Here is a 24,931-nt window from a genome sequence, read left to right as displayed (position 1 = left end):
TTGACTACTGCCATGCTGGAGGACCGCCTTTAATCGAGCAACTCGACCCCGAGACTTATTCTTTTGTAAGCCCAGTACTTTTTCTATCGGTCTCTTTTGCCGAACCGCTAAGTAACGGGGACATAAACACACCAGCATCGGTTGTCAAGCAATGCTAGGGGGACAAATATAGACACACAAACACACACACGCATATATACATATATACGACGGGCTCCTATCAGTTTCCGTCTACCAAATCCACTCACAAGGCTTTGGTCGGCCCGAGGCTATAGTAGAAGACACTTGCCCAAAGTGCCACGCAGTGGGACTGAACCCAGAGCCATGTGGTTGGTAAACAAGCTACTTACCACACAGCCACTACTGCGCCTATATATATATATATCAATTTTCAACATTAGAAAGGGAAGATTACATAGAATTAGTTTAATATTCATACCTGTACTTAATTATTTATTTATGAGGTGATTTCTATAAAGATTGCTCTTGGTATTTACTTATTGAATACTGGTGCCATAAATCATGCTATCTTTATATTAGTTATAAGCTAAGAATCAGAAAAAAAAATCGAAAAAATAAGTTGTGCATAGTTACATACACATATTTAACTATGTGCACACATGCAAATATACAGAAATGGGCAAGTTATAATCAACTCTTCTAGACTCAAGTATCTACAAAGTTTATATTTCTCTTTATGAACATTAATAACTTACAAGAGAAGTTAATAGGTAAAGATATCAAAATAAGAAAACGCAATAATAAGAAATTATAGAGAACAGTAAGAAAATATATAAAACTTATTATATATAGTACTAGAGGGTAAGTTCACATCATATACGACACTAAAATTAATTTCTCGTGTCCAGGTTCAAGTGCAGCACCTATAAACGCTAATTTCGAAAATACTTAAATGTACGGGTAACACTATGTATGCATGATACCCTTAGGTATAATCTATAATTAACCAAGTTGCTCTTGTCCCTATACTTAAAAATTTCATAAGTTTCCATAGAGCACAGCTCGCACCCATACCGACCGTCTCTATAAAGTTGCGCTTTCTTTATACTATCCCATTTAAAGCTAAATCCGATTCCGCTTTCCTTCATTTCCCAAATCTTGCTAGATAAGGACGTACAATTGGCCTTATTTTTGAGCCTAAAAGATGAAAAATGGTTATTAATGCATTTTTTCATATTTATTGAATATCCTGTATATAATGATGATGAAGAAGAAGAAGGAGAAGAAGAAGGAGGAGAAGAAGAAGAAGAAGAAGAAGAAGAAGAAGAAGAAGAAGAAGAAGAAGAAGAAGAAGAAGAAGAAGAAGAAGAGGAGGAGGAGGAAGAAGCTACAGTTACCAGCTACAGTTGTGATAGTACACATATAGATTACGTTTTGGATTAGACATCGGCCTAATAATGGACAGTCAGATTTAACCCTACAATTACAACTAGGAAAATTACTACTATTAATATTATTGATATTCATACCATTATTGTTATTAACATTACTATTAATATTAACCATGCTACTAATATTGTATGTATAATTTTCATATCCGGCTATATCTCTCCATCCTTCAATTGTTGTATCATTCACACTCATTCCAGCATAATCAGGCGAATCAGTAATCCCTGTGCTAGTATAGACCTCAGGGCTACAGTCTATATTGTATATATTAGAAGCATTGGTACTGCTGTTTCTATTTTCTACGTCACCATTAATATTATTATTCACATTGGAGGGGTTCAAGTTAGTGTTGACAAGGGACAACAATCAACGTACACTAACAAACTTGTCCCATCCGTGACAGATTTATGCCAACGGGTTAATGTTGTGTACAGAATACAATGTAACAAATGCAACAAGTTCTATGTGAGTAGCACAAGATCGTTACACGTCCGCATCAAAGAACATCTGAACACGAGAGCTTCCTCCTTCAGAAAACATCTAGCCAGATGCCGGAACACCGACAAAAGCATAACAGTCACAATTGAGGCCAAGGAAAGACATTTTGGGTAATTTAAGAATTAAGGAAGTTATACTCTTACGCAGACTAGGGCCCCAAATTAACAACAGGCTGGAGATTGGTAATCAATACATTATTTAGATACATCTGGATGCGTGTAGGTTCACTTTTGATAATATGTTCATCTGTTGTTTATAACAAAAAAAAAAGAAAAAAAGAAGGGAAAAAAGGAAGCTGCGTATAATACGTATAATACGTAACTTAGAAGCAGCGCTACGGATGCACCAGCACACACGAGATTGAGACATGGCCAACCTCATGCACTTCTCATGAGGAATTCCGGAAGGAGCATCGTGAGACCACTGCTGAGACGCTTCAAAAAAAAAGAAAAGAAAAAAGAAAAGCCGTTGGAAAACCGATTATAGCAGCGACTCCATCTAAGAATATCTGAAGAAGGAATATTATTCCGAAATATCATATCAGACTATGGATGATATATAGCCCATTGCTTGTATTATAGTGCATTGTTATACCATTCAAAACTTTTTATTCTTTACAAACAATACACAATGCTTCAAGCGAACTACAATACTCTCCTAACATTATTATTATTACCACCTCTTGCTAATTTAATATCCTTTTTATTTAACCTTGCTATGATGGTACCCATATTTGGGAGAGTAGAGTATGAAATTCTCTCTTACGGGAAAAAATTCTGTTGTATCTATGGGAAGCAGGAAAGTTTTTTTCTAAAATTGTCATAGATTTCCATTATATGTTTATGGATATGGCACAGTTGAAGGGAACGTTATACCAGATCAAGTCCTTATTTTCAGACTTACGGCGCATGTAAGGGCGGAATCTACCTGTTCTCTCAACGCCTTTCAAAATCTTGACTTGATTATTAGGTATGACTCTATTACCAGTATTTTTCATATGCTTACAGGTTCAAGCAACTTGTCCATTCCCTCCACTACCCTTATTATCTAAACCAAAGTTCTTACTTGTTGTAGCATCTAATTTCCTGTTGTTGCTTATTTTTTTAAAATTCAAATTGATGGGTTAGCTGGATGCTTTTCTAGTTGGTATGTTTTCCCGACCAAGTAAGTTTGTAATCCGTCTATCACTTAAAATCTCATTACTTTCTCTATAATTAAGTGCTGTACTTTCAGGACTAAGAAAAGTAATTTCCTTGTCGTATCTTGCTTTAGACAAAGCGAAGTTGTAGTGGGGGGAATGGGTATTGAAAATTGGTAATTTCATAAAAAGAGATTCATATCGTTTAAGTGACCAAATCAGTTTACGTCATTATTTGTGTGTGTGTGTATATATATATTTCAAAGGATTTATAGGGGCCCAGAAGGGGCAATTGCCCAAGGTATCTCGATATTGGAGCCCCCTGCTAAGAAGGCTAGGCGCGCCTCACCTCCTAGCAATCAATATGTAAAAGTGTCTTGGCTTCTTAAAAACTGTAATGGATCCACTTTTTATCATTAAAAAATAGATTTTGTCACTTAAGAGACACCAAGTAATTCAATTAAAAATTTGTAGCTGCTTTTGGGGGGACAGACACAACAGGGAAACAACAGGATATTCCTATGTATGTGTGTGCGTATGTATGTATGTATGTATGTATGTATGTATGTATGTATGTATGTATGTATGTATGTATGTATGTATGTATGTATGTATGTATGTATTTATGTATGTATGTATGTATGTATGTTTGTATGTATGTATCTGCTAGTGTGTGAGTGCTTGTGTGTCTCTAAAGTATGAATGTATAAAGAGATTGATAGAAAAATGTTCAACGCATGACTGAGCTTGACCTGTGGCTTGACCAGCAGCAGTTAAAAGTACACACGCACGCATACACAAACACACACACACACACACACACACACACATACACGCGCGCACGCGTGCTTCTACTTCTAGATAGCAAGTAAATATAGAAAAAAATTGAAATTAGTTTTAATTATAAAATTACATCTCTCAACAGTTAAAACCATTCTTTTTCAGCTTTAGAATTATTGCATATATATTCAAATGTTTCATTAAATGGAACCTTTTTTCTTACTTATTTTATTTCCTATATTTTTCGTCCTTCTGTCAAACACTTGAAATAACTACATGGAAGTGGGGCAAAATTGGTAACTGGGTTAAAATGAATAATTTCCGATGTCTTGATATTTTCTCTCATCTTAACTATTATATTAATTATAAGCTAAGAATCAGAAAAAATCGGAAAAAAGTTGTGTACAGATGCACATACATATTTAACTATGTGCACACATTCAAATATACACAAATATTTATAGTTTATTATGGATATATTATTGGGTTGTCCGGAAAGTTCGTGCCGATTTATAGTAGCTTACCTTTCAGCTTATTTTAGAACATGATTGAGTCCATAAAATAGGATTTGACTACACCTCCATTTAGAGCACAGTTTAAGCTATCTTTTCGTGGAAGAAGGTTTATGTTCCTATAATCTGTGTTAATTCTGTAACCCTTTAAAATGGAAGGTAAGTCCATTTTCGGCACTTGATACTTTGGGAACCAGACAAAAATTGCTGCAGCTCGGCTGGGATGTGTTACCCCACCCTCCATATTCACCAGATATTGCTCCTTCGGATTTCCACTTATTCAGGTCTCAGCAGAAAAGTCTTAATGGTAAAAATTTCAATTCCTTGGATGACATAAAAAGATATCTTGATGAATTCTTTGCCACGAAACCACCACAATTCTGGGAAGAGGGTATTTTCAAGTTAAAGGAAAGATGGAGACGCATCGTGCAACAAAAGTTTTCATATTTGGCTGATAAAAAATGTAATGGCAAGTATTTATTGACCATTTTCTTTAAAAATCGGCACGAACTTTCCGGACAACCCAATATAATCAACTCTCATAGACTTAATTAACTAGAAAGTTCATATCTCTATTTAAGAACAGTTACAACTTAAAAGGGATAAGAGGTTAATAGGTAAAGATATTAAAATAAGAAAACAAAATAATAAGAAATTATAGAGAATAGTAAGAAAATATATTTAACATATTTTAAGGAGACAGAGTACTGAAATTTGAGGTAGGGAAGAGATAAAGATAACCTCAAAGAAGAAGCAATGGGTATAGGAGCAGTGAGGGCAACTGGAGGTATTCAGACCGAAAGGGCATTTTATAAGTTGTACAGTTACAGGTGCTATTACACACATAATTTTATAGTTTCACAGGGCTATGAAATTAGGAGTCTTACTTACATAAAAGCCATTACAAAATGCATAATATGATTAGTAGGGTAGAACGTCATAAAAAGGGACAAATAATTTAATCACAAAAAACATGATGAAGTCAGACTAACAAGGCAGGAGTTTCCATAGGATAGTAATTACATGTAGCATACCACATACCTATTTCTTCACTACCCACAGGGGGCTAAACACGGAGAGGACAAACAAGGACAGACAAACGGATTAAGTCGATTATATCGACCCCAGTGCGTAACTTGTACTTATTTAATCGACTCCGAAAGGATGAAAGGTAAGGTCAACCTCGGCGGAATTTGAACTTAGAACGTAACGGCAGACGAAATACCTTAAAGCATTTCGCCCGGCGTGCTAACGATTCTGCCAGCTCGCTACATACCATACCATATAGCTTATAACATATGCAATGCACTTTAATTCATCATATAACACAATATCCCATGAATTTATTATATATAATACTAGAGGGTGAGTTCACATCAGAGACAACATTAAAATTAAACGACATTAGTGGCAACAAATGTTAAATGCTCGAAATACGAGAGCAAAAAAACAGCCAACAACTAGTGAAGGGTCGTTTTCTTGTGATGTTTGTTTTGTTTTCCATTTGTGTCTTTCGTTGTTCGAAAAAATAGTTCATAATCCATGTACTCGTACTTCGTGTTTTTGTTCTACAAGTTTCGTGACGTCCTGTGCCCGCATATGCATATATATATATATATATATATATATATATATATATATATATATATATATATATATATATATATATATATATACGTATAGATGTAAGTATGTACATATGCACATATATATATATATATATACATACAGGCGGGAGGGGTATGCGGTAATATACATTTGGAAGATCCTTGTCGAGAGTCCCAGATGAACCTACCTCGTGGCAAGAGGTGCAACACCAAATTCCCTTATTCACCAAATGCCACATATCAGAGGTGGCTCTCAATAATAACAATGTAGCATAACGGCGGTGCCCCAGCATGGCCACAGCTCTGAGCCGAAACTAAAAAAAGTACATACAAACATACATACATATATATATATATATATATACACACATGAATACATCGAAACCGGTTATATTTTAAATCACTCAGTTACAAAAATATTAAACATTCCCTAAAATATATTTTTCTGCCTTTTTCAACTTTATTTACTTTTTTAACCGTAATTTTCGATCTTATAGACTCTAAGCATCTTTTCAGCCGTATATATATATATATATGTGTGTGTGTGTGTGTGTGTGTGTGTGTGTGTGTGTGTGTGTGTGTGTGTGTGTGTGTGTGTGTGTGTGTGTGTGTGTGTGTGTGTGTGTGTGTGTGTGTGTATTCTCATATATGCACACATGAATATATATTTGTGTGCTTGCTTCTCACAATATGGAAACATTTCTCATAGCATAATGACGGCATGACTGTGGGTGGAGGCCGTAAGAATCCAAAATGGATTCGCATCGATATTGTTGAAGCTCAAGCCTCAGGGAAGCGCTGATGTGCAGGCAGTTGCTATCAAGCTGAGTGCCAGTTACGAGTGATGGCACCGCATTAAGCCAAGCTCCGCTGTGAGGCTCGGAGGTTGAGTGAAAACATGTGCTGGTCAAGTCGGTGCATTAGCTTGTCCGAGGTTATGTTACACTAAATGGCGTCCTATTTCATTTGTGAGGACCGGACATTCACAGAGGGGTGCAGTCTGAGCCGGTTCCATGTCGTGTAGGCTTCTTCGCGTTCCCCGATCACAAATGGTTCAGTTGTGTTGCGAAGAACCCTGTCAATGAGGACACGGCAAGAGGTCACCAACGAGAAAAAAGCCGGTAAGGCCAGTGGGACCAGAGATCGAAAGCCAAGAACGCTATATTTGATGGGTAAGGTAACCTATTGCCAGGTAGTGCTGTCAAACCGAACGTTGCATATCCCTTCGGCGGCCCGTTGAATAAAGGCGTCGAGATCCGTGAGGAGAGATGCGTGGTTGTAGCAAGGGGCACTGCGGAAGGTATACAGTAGCTTCGGCATGGCGAAGCAGTTTCTTAATAGGAACAATGCTGGGTGGGCATCGATTGCCGTCAATCATTCAAGCTGGGGGAGCTTAGACCTGAGGGTGGGGCGAATGGCAGGCAGGATGATCAGCGAACCAAAAATAAGGACGTTTTCCTTTGACGTCACTTGGACCTGGTGAAGTATTGAACGTACGTCCGAGAGGAGGCCGCAAAGCCCTCTGCGCCGTAGTTGACGTTCACGACTTTCGACTTGGACGAGTTTATCTCGAGGCCTATCTCGCAATGTAAATATGTTTGGTGGCTATAAATTAACTCCAACTTATAGACTTACGGTTGTCATAGAGTAGGCTGAACAGCGCTCTATTCCTCTAGATACATTTAATGACCTAATTGTTTTTAATGCGTCCTTTTGTATATATAATTCTTTTGTTTTGATAGAACTATTCATATATATCCGGTTTGATGTTTTTATATTATGTATGCTTTGACGTTTTGATATTATGTATGTATTTATCTACGTTTTATCGGTGTATTTCATTGTACTACGTTTTTGAAGAGAAGTTTGACTTCTCTCTCAGTTTCTCATGGAAACTGCTAGAATGCAGCAGCAATCTAGACATATATCTTAATAGAGCTATGTAATATGGAGTGACGAAAAAGTGAGATACTTGTTTCAAAAAGCCACTCGAGGAGACTTAATCTGCATCTATGATGCAAGACGATTGTACAGCACCTTACCTGTGCGGTATAGATGCAAGATGAGTCGAAACTATAGCAGGGATTTTGAATAAAGAATCACATGAATTCCATTTTCTGCCACTGATCCATTTACTGTCTCTAATTTTGAATAAACAATCACATGAATTCCATTTTCTGCCACTGATCCATTTACTGTCTCTAATTTTGAATAAACAATCACATGAATTCCATTTTCTGCCTCTGATCCATTTTCTGTCTCTGATTTTGAATAAACAATCACATGAATTCCATTTTCTGCCACTGATCCATTTACTGTCTCTAATTTTGAATAAACAATCACATGAATTCCATTTTCTGCCTCTGATCCATTTTCTGTCTCTGATTTTGAATAAACAATCACATGAATTCCATTTTCTGCCTCTGATCCATTTTCTGTCTCTGATTTTGAATAAACAATCACATGAATTCCATTTTCTGCCACTGATCCATTTACTGTCTCTAATTTTGAATAAACAATCACATGAATTCCATTTTCTGCCACTGATCCATTTTCTGTCTCTGATTTTGAATAAACAATCACATGAATTCCATTTTCTGCCACTGATCCATTTACTGTCTCTAATTTTGAATAAACAATCACATGAATTCCATTTTCTGCCACTGATCCATTTTCTGTCTCTGATTTTGAATAAACAATCACATGAATTCCATTTTCTGCCACTGATCCATTTACTGTCTCTAATTTTGAATAAACAATCACATGAATTCCATTTTCTGCCTCTGATCCATTTTCTGTCTCTGATTTTGAATAAACAATCACATGAATTCCATTTTCTGCCACTGATCCATTTACTGTCTCTAATTTTGAATAAACAATCACATGAATTCCATTTTCTGCCACTGATCCATTTTCTGTCTCTGATTTTGAATAAACAATCACATGAATTCCATTTTCTGCCACTGATCCATTTACTGTCTCTAATTTTGAATAAACAATCACATGAATTCCATTTTCTGCCTCTGATCCATTTTCTGTCTCTGATTTTGAATAAACAATCACATGAATTCCATTTTCTGCCACTGATCCATTTACTGTCTCTAATTTTGAATAAACAATCACATGAATTCCATTTTCTGCCACTGATCCATTTTCTGTCTCTGATTTTGAATAAACAATCACATGAATTCCATTTTCTGCCACTGATCCATTTACTGTCTCTAATTTTGAATAAACAATCACATGAATTCCATTTTCTGCCACTGATCCATTTTCTGTCTCTGATTTTGAATAAACAATCACATGAATTCCATTTTCTGCCACTGATCCATTTACTGTCTCTAATTTTGAATAAACAATCACATGAATTCCATTTTCTGCCTCTGATCCATTTTCTGTCTCTGATTTTGAATAAACAATCACATGAATTCCATTTTCTGCCACTGATCCATTTACTGTCTCTAATTTTGAATAAACAATCACATGAATTCCATTTTCTGCCACTGATCCATTTTCTGTCTCTGATTTTGAATAAACAATCACATGAATTCCATTTTCTGCCACTGATCCATTTACTGTCTCTAATTTTGAATAAACAATCACATGAATTCCATTTTCTGCCTCTGATCCATTTTCTGTCTCTGATTTTGAATAAACAATCACATGAATTCCATTTTCTGCCTCTGATCCATTTTCTGTCTCTGATTTTGAATAAAGAATCACGTGAATTCCATTTTCTGTCTCTGATCACACACACACACACACACGCGCGCGCGCGCGCTAACAGGAACTATAACCACCCGAAAATACCGATCGAGAATTCCTTATACTCACCGGTCAGTTTCAGCAATTTCCGTTGCCTCATCAGAAAGGATTTCGGCAGTTACAAGACTGAATTCTCTGTCAGTATATATGTTTTCACCCCCAAAATCTATGGATGATTTAACAGAAAATTAATACAGACAGCAATATGCAATGTTTTACCAAATAGGAAAACTATAATTGTCACTTAAATATGACCAGAATGTTAGAAACACCTACATTGCTAGAAATAAGAGCTAAAATTTTCTAATGCTTTAGTCTATTCTATGATAGTATACTCAGCTGTATGTATATATACATATACATACATATACATACATATACATACATACATACATACATATATATATATATATATATATATATATATCGATGAGTAGGAGTGGCTGTGTGGTAATGAGCTTGCTTCCCAACCACATGGTTCCGGGTTCAGTCCCACTGTGTGGCAACTTGGGCAAGTATCTTCTACTATTGATTTGGGCCGACCAAAGCCTTGTGAGTGGATTTGTGGCGGAAACTGGAAGAATCCTGTCGTGTATGTATATATGTATGTGTTTGTGTTTCTGTGTTTGTAACCCACCTCCATCACTTGACAACCGATGTTGGTGTGTTTGCGTCCCCGTAACTTAGCAGTTCAGCAAAAAAGACCGATAGAATAAGTACCGGGATTACAAAGAATAAGTCAGGGGGTCGATTTGATCGACTAAAGGCGGTGCTCCGGCATGACCGCAGTCATATGACTGAAACAAGTAAAAGAATAAAAGAATATATAGTCATTATATTCATGTATATTCGAATCATCATCATTTAACGTACGTTTTCCAAGCTGGCAGGAATTAGACGGCTTGATAGGAATTGGCATACTGGAGAGCTGTACTAGGCTCGTGTCTGCTTTGGTTTGTTTCTACGGCTGGATGCTCTTCCGGACGCCAACCACTCCAAGAGTGTGGTGGATGCCTTTTACGTGTCACCGGCATTGTCCACGACTCCGATTTCACTTGGCTTGATAAGCACACCAAATCGCCAAAGGTTTCGATCACTTGTCATCGCCTCTGTGCGACCCAGCATCCGAAGACAATGCAACACTATCTCGTCTCATGTCTTTCTGGGCCTACTTCTTCCATAGATTCCCTCCACAGTTAGAGACTGGCGCTTCTTTACACAAGTGTCATTGTCCATACGCGTTCCATACGCAGTCTTCCCTCTTTCCACATCACATCTGACACCTCTTATGCCTAACTTTTCTTTCAAGATGCTTACAGTCTGTTGTATATGCACACTGAGATTGCAAATCCAGCGAAGACTTATTCTTTGTAAGCCTAGTACTTATTCTATCGGTCTCTTTTGCCGAACCGCTAAGTTACGGAGACGTAAACACACCAGCATCGGTTGTCGAGCGATGTTGGGGGGACAAACACAGACACACACACATATACACACACATATACATACGTACATACATACATACATACATACATACATACATACATACACACACACACACACACACACACACACATATATATATATATATATATATATATATATATATATATATATATATTAAAAATTCTCGTAGGCCTCGTGTTGTATTTTAGCCATTTTTATTTTCAAAAATGGCTACTGGTCACCACGAGGCTGAGGCGCAACTGAAGCGTGACGCCAAAACAAAAAAACAAGATTCCCTGTCGCAACGCACTGAACTTGACGGTGTAAACACTACTTACACCACCACCACCACCAGCATCGACAACAGCAACAAATACAAAACAAAGATCGCAAGGCCAAGCACCGTCACCGCCAGCAGTGATTCCACCACCATGGCAGCATCTGCTACTACAACTGCTATCCCTGCTAGCGACACCGCTACCAATAACAATACCAACATCACCATCACCGCCACCAATGCCTCCCTTGCTACTAATACCTCCGCCGTCACCAAGAACGACAATAACAACAACAACAACAACAACAACAACAATTCCCTTCAGCCACTGCTCACTCCATCACCAACAAGTGAAGGTGAGGAAAAAATAACAACGACAATCAAACGAAGTGCCGAAATTTGCGCTAATGCAGGACCAAATTACGCAGACAATTTTCCACCCCTTGCTAGTTGCATAATCAGCAACCACAAACCTAATACACCCACAACCCACACCCCCTGCCATCAATACCAACACCACCGGCAGTAACAACAATAACAAAACAACAACAAACTTCGCCGAGGTGATAAAAGAAAAAGTAACAAGAGTATCGTTTACTGCACAGCAGATAAAAGACTCCAGAGCCCTAATCACCAAAGAAAACGGCAAAATACACTTACACATATCAGAACACATACTGAATGAGGAAAAAAAGAAAACGATTATTTATAAAATAACAAACAAAACAACTAAAAGTCCAGAAAAGGCAAGCACGGACAAACTAGAAAAGTGCCTACGCCCCATCTGGTGATACAAGAATTATGTGACTTGGGCGAACAAGTTCGCCCACGTACAGGTGGTTTTTCAGATTGAAGAGTTGGCAAAGCAATTCTCAACGCTAACCCTTCATTCCGATGAACTAACGATGACACCCAGTTACCTTGGCCAGAAGGTGACGAAAGTCATTATCAATAATGTCCCCCAAGTAACAACCACACTATGGATAACATCCGCCATAACATCCGAAACGGAGGACTTAAACATCCTGGATATCGCTGTTTCGAAACACAAGGACTGGCTGGGAAAGAGAATGGAGTTTCTCTTCCACATAAGCCAAGACGACATTAACAAAATTCCCACCCACGTACATCTTGCGGATGGCCGCAAGTTGTACATAGTAGTCGAGGGCAGAAGGCCACGCTGCTATACATGTGACAGTGAGGCACACCTCAAAAAGGAGTGCAAATCTGCCGCTAAATCACAACAAAAACAACAGCCACAGGAAGAACCACAAAAGCCAGCATTATTGCCCACACCACAATATGGACGGCTAATCAAGAAGCTGTATGCAGAAATGCATGAAAAACAACAAAGAACAGGCCAACCCAACCAAACAATACCACCACCAGCGCCAAGAACAGAATCATCACCACCAACAACAACTAAACCAATTCCAACACCGAGAATAACAACGAAGAAGACAAGCACCAAGGATGTAGGAGAGACAATCACCACACCAAACCCCCCAGCAACACCATCCCCAACCACCACAACAATATCTACAACCGCACAAACAGACCCAGAAGCTTACCCCCTGCTGATTCGTCAGACTTTTCATCTAACGATGAAAGTTCGACAGAATGGCAAATAGCCACCGGGGGTAAAAGAAAAAGATTAAAAAAGACCAAACAAGAAAACGCAACCAAAGCAGACAGATACCTGAACCCTGAAAACTCCATACACAACCAAACAAGCACCAACACCACAAAAACACACACATTGCTATCAGCGATAGACACCAAAGACTCCAAACTAATGGAGTACATCACAGCCCACACAAACATCTGTGAAGATGACTTCAAAACTAACAATCATCCACGCACTATACCACCCAAACACATCCAAATACTACATATCACACAAACACAACACCACAAACTCAAACCCCTCTTTCCAAACGCTGTTGGGGGTTTCCAAAAATATCTCTCTCAAAAACTCTATAAAAACCTCCTCCAAGACACATCAAAGAACGAGGAAGCCAAAACTTTCGACACAAGTAAGTAACTCTCTGTACTTTCTTTTTTGTGTTTTAAAGCACACACCCCAATAGAATCATGGTCAAGATTGGTTGTGTGAATGCGCGTGGCTTGGGGTCTCCTTGGAAACAAGGATACCTCCTAACTGACATCAAGTCACACGATTTGGGAATCATAGCCATAAGTGAGACCAGACTCCACGAGCCACGGGCCCTAAAGTCCATGTTTGGCGAACAGTTTAACATTTATTTTGCTCCCTGTCTGCCGAGGATGGGCGGTAGTGGCACCGCGGTACTTTTTCACAAGAGCCTGGATCTCGAAGTCAAGACGATATTCGTAGACCCGGAGGGTAGACTGGTCGTTCTGGATGTCGACGGCAGCAATGGGTGCGCTTTTCGACTCGTATCAATCTACGCACCGCCTTTAACAGGTCGGCCGGATTTCTTTCAACGTCTAGAAGTATTCCTGGGAACGTCTCGTCTTTTACTTTTAGTGGGGGATTGGAATGCTACCTTGGACACGCATCTAGACTATGTAGGGAGAGACAAAAACAAAAGGGGATGAAAATGCCTCAGAGACCTGCTCAGACGATTCCAACTGTCTGACAGGTACCGACTCGACCACCCAAATGCACCAACGTGGACATGGAGCAACCGCAGTGGGTCATCGAGATTGTATCTAGATAGGATACTGTGTGGGACAGTAGACAAAGATAACTTAGGATGTTCACAATTCCACACAGTCAGCTACACGGATCACAAATTCGTGACGTGTACGCTAGACTTAGGGTCCTGGTTACTGGAAACTGAACGCATCATTCCCGTCCAGACAAGTTTTCAGAGACAGAATCAACACGTTAGTAAAAAGGGCTTTAACGGGAGCCATTGTCAACAACAAATGGTGGTTCGCCCTCAAGAGAGCAGTAAAAGCGGAAGCAATAAGATATAGCAAGGCACTAGCCGTAGATAGAAATAGAGTAGAGGGTGAGTTAGTTAAGAAGTTAGAAGAGGCAATAAGAAGCGGCATCATACCCGACGTTTTGGCAGCAAGGTTGGCCCTTGACCAACACTTCAACGCCAAACACGAAGGGTGTGCTGTCAGGGCTAGGATGTGTGCTCTAAGGATGGAAGGTGTTGGAGCCGCGAGGGAGGCCCGGGTGGCGGAGGCGCAGCAGGGCAACAAAGCCACCATTCGGTCTCTGGTAGATGAACAAGGGCGCGAATTGCTCGAACCCAGCAAGATGTGCGAGACATTTCAGCGGCACTTTGCCCGACTGTACGGGACGAGTGGTGAGCGTGAACGCAGGGTGGACTTCAGTGCCTACATGCACAGCCTACCACGACTCTCGGCAAGAGAGGCAGAGTGCTGCGAAGGTGCCATCACGGCGGCGGAAGTGCGGGACGCGATGGCAGAATGCTCGAGAGACAAATCACCGGGTTTGGATGGTCTGCCCTACGAGTTTTACAATTGTATGCCAGACTTGTTTGGAGACGTCTTGGCAGCGGTATACTGCAACTAGCAGCAAAACGGGAGCATACCCGGTTTTGTGAGTCGAGGAGCTGTAACACTGCTGAAGAAAGATCCAAACAAGGGGAACATTATAGATAACTTTAGACCAATCACTCTGCTCAATGCAGACCTGAAAATTTTGACAAAGGTGTTAGCAAAGAGGTTGGCGCTTGTCATCGAGAAACTGGTCGACAACGCACAAACGTGCGCCGTGCCGGGCCGGAGCATCCATGACAACTTCCATCTGATGCGCTACATCATAGACAGGGTAGTTTACGAACCTGGCATGGATGGGGCCCTGATCAACTTGGATCAATCGAAAGCCTTCGATAGGGTAGACCATCGATACTTGGAGGCAGTCCTGAGAGCGGCTGGTTTCGGTCCCGTCTTCCGCGGCTGGATAGCTGCCTTGTACAGAGGCATCCGTTCGGTAATTCGCGTAAATGGACATCTATCGAGACCTTTCGACATTGCACGTTCGGTCCGTCAGGGATGCCCCTTCTCGGCGCTTCTATACGTATTGACTCTTGAGCCACTACTGCGGAAGCTGGCGACTCTGAGGGGCATCCCGCGAGAATTGGGATGCGGGACGAGCGTGTCTGCATACGCGGACGACGTCACCGTCCTAGTGTCAAGCCACGAGCACATCGAGCGGGTCGGCGAGACACTGAAAGACTACGAAGCGGTGACAGGAGCGAAAATCAACCGGGAAAAGTCAGTGGGCTTGCGGCTCGGCACCTGGAGAAGCAAGCCCATGCCGTCCACCAGTACCTCCGTCGTGGGACGCTGGACAGACGGCCCGGTTGAGTTGCTCTGGGTCTGGTTCGGTCCGGACCTCCAAATGGAGAAGGACTGGAACGAGATAACGAGTAGGGTGGTCACTCTCGCCCAGCAATGGGCTGAGAGGAAACTGTCCCTAAAAGGTCGGGCGGAGGTGGCGAACACGTACATCGCATCCATCATCTACTACCGCCTGACCGTCGTACCTTGTCCCGACCCTACCATCACCAAACTAGAACGCATTCTCTTCCGCTTCTTGTGGAAAGGATGCGTCCCGATGGTCAGGCGATCCATTTGCTGTCAACACCCGTTAAAAGGAGGGCTGGGCATGTCGTGGTTGATGATGCGCAGACACGCGCTGAGACTGCGACATCTCCGGCTCTATGTAGACGACGGTGAACAGGTGTGGTCGCCGTTTGTGAGGCACGCATTCCCGCAACTCGTCTCCATGACCGAACTGCAGTCGTGGATCAAAAAGAGGCCGAGGAAGGGCGAATGGCACCGCGAGTGTCGCGTTGCTCTCAAGCAACTTTGCCGTCCCGGGTCGACCTTGAGTGACTTCAACACAACCAAAGCATTCTATAGGGGATTAGTGGAAGGGAGGTACGACGACGACCTCGGGGCAAACTTGGGCGTCGACGAGGAATACCTGACCCGCCTGTTTCAAACGATTTTCGGCCCGGGACCTATGGACAACTTCCAGAGATCCCTGGCCTGGCGGTGCTACCGAGAAGCGCTACCCGTTCGGGATAAGCTCTGGCTCGAGAAACACGGGGCCGACCTGCCCGAGATGCGGGCAGAGCGACGAAACCGCTCTGCACGCAATCGTGCAGTGTCCAGCAATTTCCGACCTGTGGGCTTATGTCGAACGACTGCTGTCACGTGTGGGACGTGTCAGTTTATCAGCCGAGTCTATCGTTAATATCGTCACGCCTCCTTCCTTCAAACGGGAAGGAAGAGCTATTTTTATCATACTTGTGGCTATGGCGAAAGAATGTATCTGGTGGACGCGCCTGAAAGGATTAGAGACAAACACTTTCCTCTCTGGTCAATCTCTCATCAACTTCTTCAAGTATCACTTGAAGAGGAAAGTGAGAGTAGAGAGGCAAGTTTTGTCTAGTGAATGTTTTAAAAAAAGATGGGTGAATGTAGCAAGGATGGCACGTATGAATGACGAAGCCACCTTGACTATGATTATATGAACCGTAAACATTTATACAGAGAGTTGCTTATTTGCAAAAAAAAAAAGAAATATAACATGTGACTTCATTGACCGAGGTTACCGTGGTCTTTTCCGTAGGCTTTTCTTTCCACAGGTAAACCTCACCTGTCCCCCCCCCTTTACACTTCATATTGACATTTCTGTGATTACGATCCCTATTGATCCACTTTTTCCCTCTCCCCTTCTCTTTTTTTTCCTCTCCCCCCTTTTTTTAAATCCTCCCCTTTTTTTGTCCTCTTTCTTTCCTTTTACGATCCCTTTTGATCGAAAACCAACCCCCAAAAGAAAAGCTCTACCTTGTAATTTGTTCTGTCTGTGTGCAGCCCTATGTGGCTAATAAAGAAACATATCATCTATCTATCTATCTATCTATCTATCTATCTATCTATCTATCTATCTATCTATCTATCTATCTATCTATCTATCTATCTATCTATCTATCTATCTATCTATCTATCTATCTATCTATCTATCTATCTATCTATCCATCCATCCATCCATCCATCCATCCATCCATCTATCCATCTATCTATCTATCTATCTATCTATCTATCTATCTATCTATCTATTATATTCTTCTTATTATTCCATTAGTAAATTAGCATGTGCGCTTGCTACTGCTCTTGCTTGGATCAAGTTACAACATGAGTTAGTAGTAAAAGCCTATCAATCCAGAAGCTACTGAGAGAACTATCGACCCCGAGGGGGTAAAGGCAAAATCGACTACGGCGGAATTTGAATTCAGAGCGTGAAGACGGACGAAATGCCGCTAAGCATATTACGATGCCCTCATATGGTAAGTGTTATAAATTCCTCCATTTCCTAACCTAATTATCCTTAATCTAATGTACTAAAATTACTCTACAATTTTGTGGCTAAAGCCTTAATGACCCTTAATTCCATAGATTTCATGAACATGAAATAAACTTTCTGAGTTTAAATTCCGCCGAAGCCGACTTTGCCTTTCATCCTTTTGGGGTCGATTAAATAAGTATCAGTTACGCACTGGAGTCGATATAATCGACTTAATCCGTTTGTCTGTCCTTGTTTGCCTCCTCTGGGTTTAGCCCCTTGTGGGCAGTAAAGAAATAGGTATTTTGTCTGTCTTTACATTCAAATTCCGCCCAGGTCGACTTTGCCTTTCATCCTTTCGGGGTCGATAAATTAAGTACCAGTTGCGTACTGGGGTCGATTTAATCGACTGGTCCCTTCCCCCCAAATTTCGATCCTTGTGTCTAGAGTAGAAAAGAATATGTTATAATTAGTAATATGCCAGTATTGTGGAGGCGCGTGGCTTAGTGGTTAGGGTGTCAGCATCATGATCGTAAGATTGTAGTTTCGATTCCTGGACCGGGCGACGCGTTGTGTTCTTGAGCAAGTCATTTCATTTCACATTGAACCAGTCCACTCAGCTAGCAAAAATGAGTAACGCTGCGATGGACTGGCGTCTCGTCCAGCTGGGGAACACATGCGCCATAGAAACGGGGGAACCGGGCCCATGAGCCTGGCTAGGCTTTAAAAAGGGTGCAATTATTTTATTTTAATATACCAGTATTAGCAATATACCAGGATTTATGGTTTTATTGTATTAGATCTGAATATATGGTACAGTTAGTGTAGCGTAACTGTACCATATATTCATATTTACTTTACAATTATATAAAGGTGTGTTTAAGTGAAAGTATGTATTTGTTTATATAAGAAAGCCATTTATATATTATGTATCAATATTGATTTCAAATTTTGGCACAAGGCCTGCAATTTCGTGGAGGGGATATAGTCGATAGCATCGACCCAAGTAGTCAAGTGAAGCTCATTTTAAAGACCCCCGAGGGGATGAAAAGCAAAGTCGACCACGGCGACATTTGAACTCAGAGCGTGAAGACGGACAAAATGCCGCTAAGCATATTACGATGCACTCATATGGTGAGTGTTATAAATTTCTCCATTTCCTGACCTAATTATCCTTAATCTAATGTACTAAAGTTACTCTACAATTTTGTTGCTAAATCCTTCCATCAATTTATTTTCGCGGCAAAATTTGCAGCGTAAGTGAAATAGAATCGGCAGGGAATCGAAACCACATAGACATTAAGATTCTGGTCTGAAAAGCGCTTTCTGTTATTCAAACGACCGTGTGAAGCATAAAATTGGACTCTACCTCACATTCACAAACAGTTGACTTCTAACAAAAACCAAACAAATCAAACAGAAAGGATATAGAAGAATGAAAAACAAATAAAAAAAACTATCAAATACCTGCTTTTTTGGTAGTAGGGCTCTTCCCTCTGCACTTAATGTGAGAATGGTGGGCGGAACTTTCTGACTGGTTATAAATAACTTATCTCCCCTCCCATTAACTCGTCATTGTGGCTTGTTTTAAGCCACAAAGTGTTTAAAAGCGATAAAGAAGTTAAACAATATCAGTCTCAGCCTAAATTTCTAGCAGTACGTTTAACATTTCAAATCGACATATACGTTTATATCGACGAATATTTCATGGAAATGGGCTTTGAAGGAGTTTTTCATAAATATCAATATAAATTTTGGTTGTTATTAATTTTGGGACATGTTTTATTTATTACTCCATCATATTCTAATGAAATTTGTGCGGCAAGTGGTGGTTTTGTGTGCCACGAAGAAAACCCTAGCCAATTCTATCGGTGCATTGGATATAAGAGGAAAATATTAATGTCTTGCAATACAGGACTACATTTTGACCCAGAATTTAACGTCTGTAACTGGCCAAACTCTAATGATTGCAGTGCACAGATAAATCGATCAAAAACCACCAAGTTAAATGATGTTGGAGCTGCTACAAAACCACCTACAAAGTCTGTAGTTACCACTCACGGTGTTCCTTTCAAACGAAGTTCATTACTAAGTAAAATTTTGCCAACCACTACTTCTAAACCATCAACTCATCCTCAAACTACAAAGATATTTGAACTCACAGGTAAGTAATATATTTTCAGTAATTTTACATACCAAATCTTTCACTGAAGTTTTTATCTCTTGACATAGTTGTCATTCAAAAAGAAGGAAGTGATCTCTGATTGTCGAACTAGAGTTACATATAAATCAGTTTACAGCACTGGTGTCTATTGAAAACTGATTTTTTTTCTCTTTTCTTTTAAACTTGAAATATTTCTTATTCCAAGCAGTCATTTAGCGTTTTGTTTCCCACGGCAACCTGTTTTGTTTTTCTAATATTAAATTTCACAAAACGTTAATGAGTTTGCCTTTCAAATTATAACTCTCCGCCTTTTAACGATCTTTCGTATAAATTTAATACATTATTTTAGATACGAGGTATTGTATGCAACTATGCGCTTATGAAACAGCCGAAATATTGGTGCTATTCGTTTGGAGTAAAAGTTTAAGTCACATATTATGTCATGCATACGTATCATTGGACTCAGTTCTCAGATTGTGTTGTGGATTGAATCCTTGAGCAATATACTTCATCTCCTGTTGCTTCAGTAAACTCTGAAAATCAGCGTTAACATACAATTTTGGGTGATAAAATAATGGAAGTAAATTGCGATAAAATGCGTAAAACTGACACAAATGGAAGTGACGAGAGCAAAAACCCGCAATGAAAGGCCACCGAAGCAATGACACTGAGCAGATTTAAACTAGAAAATAAATTAAACTTGAAAACAATGTTTGCAAGAAATTTTTCTTTATAAGCAAAACATGTTATATGAAATCAGATTCGTGAATGACAGTTCATGGTTTCCGAATATACTTCTCCAAAAACACCCCTGCAGATACGATGTATATAAAGCACTGCCCATTCTGCATTGTCGCCTTGGCTGTTTTTGTTTATTGGCGAGCACCCATCTCACTTCGATTGTTTGAGCATGTATACTCTCATTGTTTTGATTTACGAATTTAAAAGTATGGCTTACAACTTCATGTCTATACATATTACCTAAACTAATCAAAAACAGAACACAAAGGATGTCGCGGTACACGCGTTTCAAGCTTTATAAACGACCTATTCTTACACCAGTGTATAATAGACATAAAGGATGGGTTAAAGCTCTCTTCAGCCGCATGCAATTGTTATACCAAAGAGTTACATAATATTAGGAAAAATCCGAAAGGTACATTTAGTATTTTCCATAATGATAGGTATATCAAGTCTCCCTGAGAAAGATGTAAGAATAGGTCGTTTATAAAGCTTGAAACACATGTACCGCGACATCCTTTGTGTTCTGTTTTTGATTTCATTTGATACATATACCCTCTCACCTTTGCCACTAGCTGGCGTATACAGGTGCTTACACTTATCAAGTATTCACCCTAGATTTACAGTATTACCAAAACTAACATAGGACGCCCATCCATTGCATATCGTACGCTTCTCTACCAATAACCACAAGGTTATAATCAACCAAAGTGTTTCCCGCCTACGATCGGCTTTCATAGACAGCCTTTGCCTGTACGTCTTTCTATTGAGTCAAACGCCCAATGACTCGCATCGTCCCACTTTCCCCAATGATATTTCCGATACATGTATTTCGATTCATCTAAATCTACGATAAAGGGAAACCCTGCGTAATCTAATCCACCGAGTTGCTGCGTAGTTACCATTTATTGCTCACAAACATTTCTCATAGTGTTACACCAATCAAAAACGGTATTATTGCTCGGTTCCTTTTTCGAAATTCTTCTCAGTCTGAGCGCAGTCTGTTAGGTGAAGATGCATGAAACGAATTAGTGTGGATAAGATTAGGTAACCGTTCTCGTGGGGGAAAAAATGAGCTCTTAGGCAGCGAGTGAAACCACATCGCCAGCGCTTGCCATCAGCTCTTTCTGAACGACTCGTTAATTCTGAGCTGGCAGAATCGTTAGCATGCCTGGCGAAATGCTTAGCGATATTTCGTCTGCCGCTGCATTCTGCGTTCAAATTCTGCCGAGGTCAACTTTGCCTTTCATCCTTTCGGGGTCGATAAATTAAGTACCAGCTGAGCACTTAACTTTTCCCCACAATTTCCTATAGTAGAAAAGATAAATCTACTAAGACTATTGCATCGGTTGTTTCTGAGCACACACACTAGCATGCCTCGATAAACAAATCACGGGATCTTTTTTTCAGGGGTATTCGTTTCTGGGTATACTACCTTACAGCAGTCTGATTCAGCTACATCAGCAATATTTCAGACAAAACCAGACGATAGAAAATTTGTTGTTGGATGTCGCATGATCGACTTATGAAGTCAGTAAATTTTTGATAGATAATGTAGAATTTATTTTGGTTAATTACTTTCATCTTGGTATTTCACTGACATCACTCGTAGTTTATTTGTTTAATTTCTCCGGCAATTAATCGTCATTCTTTTGGACGGAGCTGCCTGTTAACCAAAATGAGTACCTATAGCACCTGGAACTAAACTCTGCAAACGACTGGCATCTTGTTAGGCGGGGCAGTGTTGTGTTCTCAGTCTAAACTACTTGAAAATCTACGTAAATTGCGACCTCATAGACTTGTAGCCTCTCAGCAAATTAAACGAAAAGAGTAATCTCTAGCAATGGATATGTTTAAACATTCAAATAACGGGATAAAATGGAGAGTTAAGTTTTGTATTCCACAAACATCAGCTCAAGTGGTCTGTGTAATATACATTGTCTGATATGAATGCGTCAGATAGCTTAAGTTTAGTTAAGAGCCATTCAGCTAAAATGAGGTATTGTTAACATTGGTGGAAATCTCCCCATAATATTACAAAAGAACTGAAGGCGGAGAGCTAGCATATTCGTTAGCATGTTGGGCTAAATGCTTAGCGGCCTTTCTTGCGTCTTTATGCTCTGAGTTCAAATTCTGCCGAGGTCTGCTTTGCCTTTCATCCTATCCGGTTTGATAAAATATATACCATTATATTACTGTGTAATATACATTGACTGATATAAATGCGTCAGATAGCTTAAGTTTAGTTAATAACCATTCAGCTAAAATGAAGTATAGTTAACGTTGATGGAAATCTCTCCACGATATTAGAAAAGAACTGCGTTCACTGATATTCCTCGATAAGCAAGCCGTTGAGTCGCTTTAACAGCGGCGTTCACCGGGTGTATTTCTTCGTATAACATACACGTTCAGATCTATGTATTTCCACGAAGAATTTCAGTGATCTTTGAAATGATTACTTTATAGTGTAATATAAATATTTTCTGTTCTCCGATAGTAAAATGGTTATGTTTTCGAGATAACTGCATCATTCTGCTCTCTTGAAAATCAACCTTCCAAAAATCCCCACGGTAAATGAAATTTTTGCGCAGTTTTCTCTGATTCCACAGATTTCCCCTATTGTTTGCATAGTTGCAATTTTACCCCCGTATCAATGGTTGAAACTCCTGTTTCTTTTTTTATTGTTGTAGATCAATAGCTCTAGGCCTCATTCCATATTAGAGTTAATTAGCAGATGTGTGTTCATATCCATTTAAAAAAAAAAACGTTCATCTTTTGATTTGATTTTGTTTTTTGTTTTTACTTTGCAGGTCCCTGTCAACCAGAATATTGCAAGCTACCGAAATGTAAATGTCCTGGGCCGGAAATTCCAGGCTCATTGCCAATAAATGCAATTCCGCAGATAATTCTATTGACTTTTGACGACGGAATTAATGAGCACAATATCGGTTATTACAGGGATTTGTTTGGTTCTAACATAACAAATCCAAACGGCTGTCCTATTCAAGCAACATTTTTCGTTTCCGGCGATTATACTATTTATAAAGATGTGAAAGAATTATATGGCCAAGGACATGAAATAGCTTCTCATAGCAAATCGCATAAATTTCCACACGCCTATTGGTTGAATTCTGATTACAAGACTTATTCCGATGAAATAGTTGGCATGAAAAACTGGCTTAGTGAAAAGGCCGATATTCCAGCAAAAGATATTCGTGGAATGCGCTCACCGTTTCTTGCAATGGGAAAAGATGCCCAGTTCAAAATGTTGAAAGATAATAGATTTTACTACGATAGTTCGATGGTTACAGGTTCACTTTCTACTACTACAGAGATACCGACATGGCCCTTTACACTTGATTACCCGGTTAACAAAAAATATTGCCTACTTAAATACTGCCCAGAGAACTCATATCCAGGATTATGGGAAGTCCCACTTATACGTTGGTACAATGACAAAGGAAGTGCTTGTTCAATGGCTGATTCCTGTATAATTCCTCCAAACTCATCGGCTGTCGTAAATTTCTTGAAAGACAACTTTAATCGCCATTATAAAAGAAATAAGGCACCTTTCGGCATATTTTTGCATGCACCTTGGCTTAAAAATAACTTAAAACCATTGAAGAAATTTTTGGAAGAAGTTGCCCTCAAAAACGATGTATGGATTGTGACTGTGTCTCAAGCTTTGCAATGGATTCAGAATCCAGTTCCATTGGACAAAATTTCTAAATTCAGAAATTGGAAATGTAAATTAAATAACTGAGGAGAAACAAACAAGATGATGGATATTTTATGATTCAAAATTGAAGTATTTAAATATATACTTGTTCTCGGAATTTTTACATTTTTACCATTTTTACATTTTTACCATTTCCATTTTTGCAGTTTTATCGCTTAATTGAATAAATTGAGATATACTGAAATATATTCTTGCTGCACTTCATAAATCAATTCATAAACAAATAACACGTATAAATAAATATACGTGTATATTGTTTGTATGTATATATAGGTGTATATGTTTGTATGTATACATAGACGTGTATATGCTTGTATGTACATATATATATGTATTTAGATATATGTATATATGTGTGAATGTATATATATGTGTATATATGTGTGTGTGTTTATGTATATATATAATGTGTATATGTATGTATATATATATGTGTATATATAGGTATGTATATATGTGTATATGTGTATATATATGTCTATATATATATGTGTATATATATATGTGTATCTATATGTGTGTATATATATATATA

The 24,931-nt window shown here is 39.3% G+C and overlaps 1 protein-coding gene across 3 annotated transcripts in view; it reads left to right on the top strand.

The window, feature by feature from the left end:
* LOC115210852 (chitin deacetylase 7-like) overlaps positions 1-24,584 on the top strand; it is a 34,466-nt gene extending 9,882 nt beyond the window's left edge. The window contains exons 1-3 of one of the 3 annotated variants that reach the window (XM_036502409.1): positions 19,364-19,796; positions 19,857-19,916; positions 23,468-24,584. In XM_036502409.1, the coding sequence (XP_036358302.1) occupies positions 19,460-19,796; positions 19,857-19,916; positions 23,468-24,420 (1,350 nt within the window). In that variant the 5' untranslated portion in view covers positions 19,364-19,459 and the 3' untranslated portion in view covers positions 24,421-24,584. Of the gene's footprint in view, positions 1-19,362; positions 19,917-23,467 lie in introns of those variants that run through there. The other 2 variants (XM_036502408.1, XM_029779608.2) reach the window with 2 other exon arrangements.
* The last annotated feature ends 347 nt before the right edge of the window (positions 24,585-24,931 follow it).

The sequence above is a fragment of the Octopus sinensis genome, linkage group LG4 (assembly GCF_006345805.1).
Source record: "Octopus sinensis linkage group LG4, ASM634580v1, whole genome shotgun sequence".
NCBI lineage: Eukaryota > Metazoa > Mollusca > Cephalopoda > Octopoda > Octopodidae > Octopus > Octopus sinensis.
The sequence above is the reverse complement of the archived record's forward strand: the minus strand, read 5'-3'. Positions and strand labels throughout refer to the sequence as shown.